This window comes from Cyprinodon variegatus, unplaced genomic scaffold (genome assembly GCF_000732505.1).
Source record: "Cyprinodon variegatus isolate N-32 unplaced genomic scaffold, C_variegatus-1.0 Scaffold769, whole genome shotgun sequence".
Lineage (NCBI taxonomy): Eukaryota > Metazoa > Chordata > Actinopteri > Cyprinodontiformes > Cyprinodontidae > Cyprinodon > Cyprinodon variegatus.
The window spans coordinates 334,447-342,398 of NW_015151222.1; the positions used below are offsets into that span (position 1 = coordinate 334,447).

At 38.1% G+C, this 7,952-nt stretch overlaps 1 protein-coding gene across 1 annotated transcript in view; it reads right to left on the minus strand.

Annotated features, from left to right (window-relative positions):
- Nucleotides 1-2,068, minus strand: part of LOC107098331 (integrin alpha-V-like) — a 68,876-nt gene extending 66,808 nt beyond the window's left edge. Inside the window, exon 1 of the mRNA XM_015395958.1 lies at nucleotides 1,498-2,068. Within this exon, the coding sequence (XP_015251444.1) occupies nucleotides 1,498-1,664 (167 nt within the window). The 5' untranslated portion in view covers nucleotides 1,665-2,068. The remainder of the gene's footprint in view (nucleotides 1-1,497) is intronic.
- Nucleotides 2,069-7,952: the final 5,884 nt, after the last annotated feature.

Genomic DNA, 7,952 nt, shown 5'->3' on the forward strand with positions numbered 1-7,952 from the left:
TTTTATTTTGCAGGGTCCCTGGAGTCTTATTTTGAAAGTCTAGCAGGGTTGTGTGTTGAGGAAAGGGTGAGACCCAAAATTGATACTTTATGCATTTCCAATTCTTTCATTAAAGTATCGATACTCAAAAAAGTATTGATACTAAAACGTTGTATCCGGATACGATTCTTATTTTCAAAAGTATCGATACTGCGCTACCACCTGTGGTACCTAAACAATAATTCGTCTAGAGTGCAGAATAGAGGAAAAATCTATTCAATTCAGTTTAATTCTATAGAGCCAATTCACAACACAAGTCATCTCAAGGCACTTTACAGTTCACCAGATCATCCAGTCAAATTGATTCAAAGTTTTCTTTGCAAGGAAAACCAGTTGATTGCATCGACTCATTGACTCAAATGCAATCCCTCACACTAAGCATGCTTGTAGCGACAGTGGAGAGGAATAACTCCCTTTTAACAGGAAGAAACCTCCAGCAGAACCAGACTCAGTGTGAGCGGCCATCTGCCGAGGCCGACTGGGGTTCAAGGAGACAGAAGCAGAGACACAAAAATCAGCTATAAAAGGCGACCCCTTTAGTTAAAATGCATTGCAAATACATGAATTAAAATTGCTGAACACGGTGTGATTAAATAATTCTGTGCACTTTTCAGTTTCAGATTTTTTTGTACAAGTGCCGCTGCTGATAATTATTTTTGTTTGGCTAAATTGCAGCTAATTGGCAACAGATTGTAAGTTTATACAAATTAGTATTATAATGCAGGAAGCTTGAGAAGAACATAGTTTGTTCTTCTTTACTAGTTAAAAAAAGCTTTGTTTTCTCAGAGGACCATAACTACCAGTTACAGGTAAAAATTAACATGTTTTCTTATTGATCAGATAGAATATGACTGTGGAGCTTCAACATATTTGGAATTTTTGTTTCTGGCATCATTATATTAGTAAAGAGGTTTATAAATCTTTTTAAACAGCACAGAGAGAAGCGGGGAGAGCTGCAGATTTAAAGGTGAAACAGGTTTACTGGGATATGGAATAAAATATATCTCCAAGTTTACATGAAAAAAATATTCTAAGCTATATTTAAAATCTAGCATATTGATATTTTTCTGGATGGAATTGAAATTGTACATTCTAGGGATGCATAAGATATCGATTTTGGCATCAGAAATAACTGTTATTCATCATTTTTGTATAATTTTATGTTTTTTATAAATATAAATATCAGTGCATTAATGTATTATAACAGATGGTATCGGTATTCTGCACAGTCAGGTATTGGTATCCGTATCGGGGCCAAAAAAATGGCATCGGTGCAACGCTGATTATAATCATTTATTCCAGGTGTTTTAAAAAGGAAAACATCCTTTCATGCTAAAGAGGGAGCTTGTTGAGTTCAGACAATGACTAGTAAGGCTAGTTAGCACTTTTCTACCAATTATTGTGAACATGTCTCTATAGAGTAGCTGGGTTATTAAAGAGGAGAGCATAAACTCTTACTTCAGGTTAGTGGGGGATTTAAAGAAGTCCACTGAAAAGCCAAAGTAGCTTCTTTCTGGTCCGGAGTACACGAAGGGTTTATCCACATCCAGGTTGAAGGAGGCTCCGCTGTGGAAGCTCCAACACGCCAGGAAGAGCAGCCCGACAGCTGTCCGTCCTGCAGCCATGGCCGCCGCTGCCGATGCCGCTGGAGATCCCCGGGGCTTCACCCGGGAAAACACCGACCCAACGGAGGCTAGCTCTCACCCTGATAGTTACTCCGAGGAGCCGTGGCGTCAGTCAAACAGCAGAGAGGCTTTCAGCTCAGGGGAAATCTGTCCCTGCGGTCTCCAGAGAACGAGTGGTTTCTAAATGAAGCAGCTTCTGTGTCTCTGGATGATCCGCTGAGCCTCAGACAGCGAACGAAGCGAGGCGAGAGGACGGCAGGTAGACCCGGTCCGCTCCTGGTCTCCCCTCGGAAGTTTTTCACTTTGTTTCTGAGTGATAAACGGAACAGAAAGCCGGAACCAACTCCTAAAATGGGTCAGAGCAGCACCGCTTCAGTACGAGGAATCAGTGGGAATGTGTCATGTTCAATCAAGTTCAGTCAGTTACCCTTAAAATCCCAGGTAACGACTTCCGCTGGTCTCATTTCAAAATAAAAGCACCTCAAAAGTTAGATTTCCCACTTGTGGGGAAAACATTAAAATCTTGGTATTAGATGATGAAATTGTAGACAAGTTGTGCTGTTTTTAATTGATGTTATTAATCACAAACATTTTGAAATAAGCGTTTCTTAAGAACTTGTGTTTCTTGAGTCATTGGCATGTCTGCGTTGTCAAATAAACAAAGAAAATAAAAAAGGATTAGATTGGTTGCTGGGCGGTGCACTGGCAACTAGCAGCTGAGGGTTTAAAGAAGTATAAAAGTAAAACAATAAAATGCATGGGCGGTTCTAGACAGGGGCCAATGGGGGCCAGTGCCCCTGTAGATCATATCCTGGCCCCTGTTATGGCCCCTGTACTTAAGACATAACACTCAAAGAAGTTCAAATGATGATATGCGCTGGAACAGACATGGTTACTAATAGGTCCTTTGGATTTATTCTTTTTTTTTTCTTTACAAATTTTGTTTCACTAATTATTTTAAAAAACAATAAAGTTATTCAGGACCCCAGTTTTCATCTGCTAAACATTTTTTTTTTCAAAAGAAATAAAAAGAAAGATTCACATTTTTACAGCTGAATTTATCCTTTTTTCTTCTGTTCTAATTCAGATTTGATAGAAAATGGTAATTTTAACTTAAATTAAGTCAAAAATATGTAACATTCCTAAGTTGACCCAATACGACATAGAATTCTTTTCAAAATATGCATTAGAAAACACAATTAAACAATAATCTCAAAACTGGAATTCCATTAAGTCAAGTTGGATGTTATTCCTAGATGACTTCAGAAATAGATTAACCAAAGCATAAAGAGTCTGTCTGTCTGTCATTAATAACATTAATAGACATTAATAGGGATTAATATTGAAACCAGGCCCACACCATAACAGTCCCCTCTACAAACTTGCATATGGATGTGTGTGCATGTTGTTTGTCCTGCATGTCTCTAATGTAAGTTGTTTTGTGTCTGTTAACGTTTACCGCTCCTCTCGTCCAATGACTGCTGGTAATAACCATCAAAATCCCTACAACAATTGTTACTGTAAAGGCAACGGATAGATGTGTGTTAACTAATTGACTTTATTTTGAAGGCCGAATGTTTTGGTGAGCTTCTCCCCATCTGCCTATGTTCAACTTCACATGTGAGATTGTTGATAGACAACAGGAAGTTTGTTATTGAGCATCAGACAGAAAAAGTCCACAGTTCTTTAAGAAACACACAGACATCAGAAGAGAGAAGCCATTTCTCTCATCTCATCCTGCAGCCCCAGTTCATTGGAGGTTATAAGCTGTGATGATCTCTGCTACCTAGAATAGAATACAAATGCAGTATCAAATGAATTACTATAATCTGTTGTAAGATTTGTGTTTATAATGAAAACTGAGTAAAAAATCAATCAAATTGTGACTTGAAAACATGACTTTGGATAACTGAACTAAAACTAATGCTTTATTGTGCTCTTTCCAGAAGCCTGTTTTTCTGTCCATCTACGATAACTTCAAAGGCCACGTCTCTTTAACCTCGGAGTAATTATATTACTGTTGATATTAGATCTGTCTGCAAACAAGCAATCTGATTTGATATAAAGTAAGACATTTTGACCAAATATCCTTCTTTTTGTTGACAGTTTAGAAACAATTTTAAAAATGGATAGATATCTTCTTTTATATACACACACAGGATATTTCTATAGTGTATAAAAATATAATGTCTAGAAACTGTTAATGTGGCAACTTCTATGCCAGAAAAAAAGTACTTACAAAATGTGATTGATTAAAGTCAAGGATAACAGAAAAACTATTTTTAAAAGGGTTAGAGTAATATGGGTGGGTCAGGTGAGAATCCTGAAATAAGTAGCTTATTTTCAAAATTATCCATTACTCCACTGCAATCTTTTATTCATTTTCTGCTAGTTTATCATGGAAAAAATAAGACGGAGCCAAACTCAAGAAGGCTTAGAACTGGAAATAGACTCTAATCACAGCAAATAAAAATAAATAAATCATGGAGATGATGGTATGTCTCTGATTTACTGGTTCAAAGAAAATCAAAAAGTGACTAAAGAGTCACCAGTTGTCATTTATTTAATGATGTGTTTACAGTTACAGTCACAGTCGAACTGTGACCTTTAAAACAAAACAAAATGGTGTTTTTAACTATAATATGACAAGTATTCTTTTGCCTTTTGTTATTTATTTATCGATACCAGCAGAGATATACTCAGATTGAGACAAGTTGTGGCCTAAATACCGGTCTCTGGTCTCTGGTCTTGCTAGCGGCCTCAGAATGTCATTTTTCGCTCTTGAGCTTGGTTCTGTATTATTGGCCCTTAAAAAAATAAAGTCGAGGCCTGTTTGACACCGTATAGGTTTTTTTTTTAATAGAGCACAATTTTCCCCACAAATGGATATCACAAAAAAAAAAACAACAACAAAAAAACAAAGTAAACAAATGTGATTTAAAAGAAAACTCAACTGAAGTTATGGAAGCAAAGCTGCACGCTGCTATCTCAGGTAACCACTTCTCCTGCATTTTCTGTTTACCATATCTACTATAATATTGTAACTATAAATCTATGTGATCCAAATTTATCTTAGTTTACACATGAAGCAGTTACCAGTAGTATTATTATTCAGAAATCTTTTTCATTTGTCTATGAGTACAATTATTGCTGTCTTGCCTTTTTCATTTTTATTTTCATTTTGTTGAAGCATGTTTGAAAAGCAATGTCTGACTTTGATTTGATTCCTTTGATCAAACCTTTATTGTTATTATTTTTTCGATTAAAGTTATTTTTGTGACCATTTTGAGATTTTTCTTTCATTTAATGAATGGTAACAAAAATTTGCCAGTATTCAAACAGCGTTTGACCCAGTTCTTTCAGAAAAAAAATAAAAATAAATTAGGGGACATACCTGTACTTTTTAGAACAGGCTAATCCAAGTTACTGTAAATGAGCCTTAATACTCACATCATGTCCTCTTTCTGGAAAAATGTGGATTAAGATTTAAATTTATTCAAAAAAGTTAAAGACAAGGAAAGCACTTTTAGGAAAAGACCTTCATACCTTGAAGCTTCTATGCTTCCAGCTTTCTTTGGGTGACTATATAACAGGCTAGTTCAAGTTCATGTTCAGCTTTGGTGCCAAACTGGGCTGAGCGATTGTCCCTTTTTATCAAAATGAACACAATGTTGGCTTCAGAGGACATTACATGCACTGTTACAGAGAGAACATGTGGAATAACCTACTGCTCCAATTGAGCTACACTGAACTGACTTTTTATGTCTATAAATCCATGAGCCGTCATGTCTGCATCCAGCAACAAGTCAGCGAGTGAGCTTGGGGCCTTTTTCGTCTTATTTGGCCATGAACTGCTCTGAATTACTGAAACAATGAAGTGTGCACACAAGAATGTGTGGCAGAACTCCCTTGAGTTAAGTGGGGGGTTAATGTGTTCATGTGTGAGTGAGCTTTTAATGCTCTCACTCTAAAACATCTGATAAAGCTGCGAGGTATCGAGATAAATGGCCGAGTCTGGAGTAAATGCCACGAAGAAATCTGTTTCTAGGTAGCAGCATGTTTGGGAAGAGAGCAGATTGAGGCTGAGAACACGGTGTTTGTGTGTGGCTAACAGGAGGTATGGTGTAATACAAATTGTGTAAGCCATAGTTATGCTGATTACGTAGCCTGTAGAGCCCAGATGCACGTAAGTTTGGCTTCAGCCTGGCATGAAGCTTATGCACTCTTGAAAGGCTTGTCTTAGTCATGAGTTTTGGTCTGGGTGGGGGTGAGATGTGTGAACATTCTTGTAAAGTGAGGATATTTTGGCTGCTTCTCTTGGCTGGACTCACTTTAGGTTGTGCTTTTAAAAGTGCTGGTTAACAACCAAGACCTTACTTTTAAAGGTTACAGAAAGGGTGGGGATTACAATTTCTGGTTTTGGTTAATTAAGCAGAAGTTTTCAATTTGCACCATTGGGTGTGAATAAAAATACTCTCTCTTTTCATAATAAGATGCCTTGTGAAAATATGCACACCACTTATTAGTCTCAACGTTCTGTCATAAGGCAAATTTCAGTTTGATTACATGAGAAAGAGGATTACAAATCTAAAAATGTGTTCTACATATGTATTGACTGGTATAAGTTAAGCCCTTTAGGGAAAGACCGGTCAGCAAGGACTATTCAATGGATCATTATCTATACCTAAAACTAATACATTCAAGGTCATTTAATGAATTTAGCCTTAGTCAGTAAAAAACGAAATACAAATATTTTTGTCGCAATCACTGAGGCTGGGAGCGGCCATCTTTGCCCAAATACAGTAACACCTCACTCCTGACATCTTGTGACGTCACATTGCGGTAAGCCTAGCGCCATTCTCCCCGCTTTACAAGCAAAACCAATGGGAACTATTAAACACATCTGCAATCAACAAAAATTATTGAAGATTTCCAGAGGACTTCACCATTGAAATTCACCAGAGCTATAGCTAAACTGACAATGCCCATGTGCATGGCAGTTGGATGTTATAATACATCGGGTTGAAATAAAAAAAAAGTTAGTTATTTCACTTTTCCAATTCATGATCTTCCACGGACCGGTTCATCATTGGATTGCCAACTTGACGTTAGGAATCCAGTTTGTGTGGGTTGTGCTTTTGTTTGTTTTCCCTCCACCACCAGGTGGCGCCTGGTTCTCATTGGCTTCCTCACACACCTGCGGATGGTTGCTTCATTACTGGAGGACTCTTAAGCTGCTGACTGCCTCTACCTCGACGCCAGAGTGTTTGCCAGTTATGGGTACTCTAGCCAAGCTGAGTTTTGCTTAGTCAAACTGAGTTTTTTTCAACCTGAGTCTTAACCTTGTTGTTTTTTTTCTGTCTTTGCCTCTCGGCAGGAAGTCATCCTGCAAACTCCCCCCTGGGAGGATTTTCTGAGCATCAAACTGAGCTGAGGATTCAAACTGGTGGTTTGGATCTACTTTTCCCCAAGGATTGTTTGGGCGTCTCTCTGAGCAGGGGATTCATCTCCACAAGAAACTGTTCAAGTACCGCAGGAAATCTAAGTGGCAGTCAGCTCCTCTGTTCCTCAAGGAAACACCTCAACCTGGTTAAACCCTGTCCGCCCTCCAACGAACAGGTCTATCACTGGAAAAACCCACACAGACTGGATTCAACGAAAGACACCATTTTCTGGAAACGTGAGTCCTGTTGCCTTTATTCCCTTCTTCAAATCAAAGACACAAATTTCCCACTGAGCCTGAACTAACCGCAGAACCTTCCCCCTCACTTTTCAGTCCCGGTTCGACAGTGTTCAGAGCAGCACTGGACTCCTCTCTACCAACTCACAATAAAACCTGTTAAACGTTTCCCCGGTCTCTCTGTTTGGTTTTCTGCATGTGGGTCTGATCTTTAGATGAAATCATGACACTTGAAGAGGGAGGATTTCCCATCGAACTTCTGGCCAGAGAAAAAACACGTCATATGTAGCCAACATTTCGAAGAAAAATGTTTTCAAGATCACTTGGATGATATCGCATTGTGATAAACACCAGATACAGCACTGAGACTTGATCAACAGCCGATACCGCAGCGTGACGTCATAAACTGGTAGGTGGCGGTAGTGTTCTTTTACAAACATGGATGTCTCCAGTAAAGCACATAAAATGAAAAGAGACTCATCATTTATTAATGTAATAATTTAATATTTAAAGTACTTTTAGAAGTTTGAATTCTGAATATGACCGGACTTCTCCTTTAACTATCACAAGGGAACTGATGTCCTTCAATAACTAAAAGCCTGTTACCA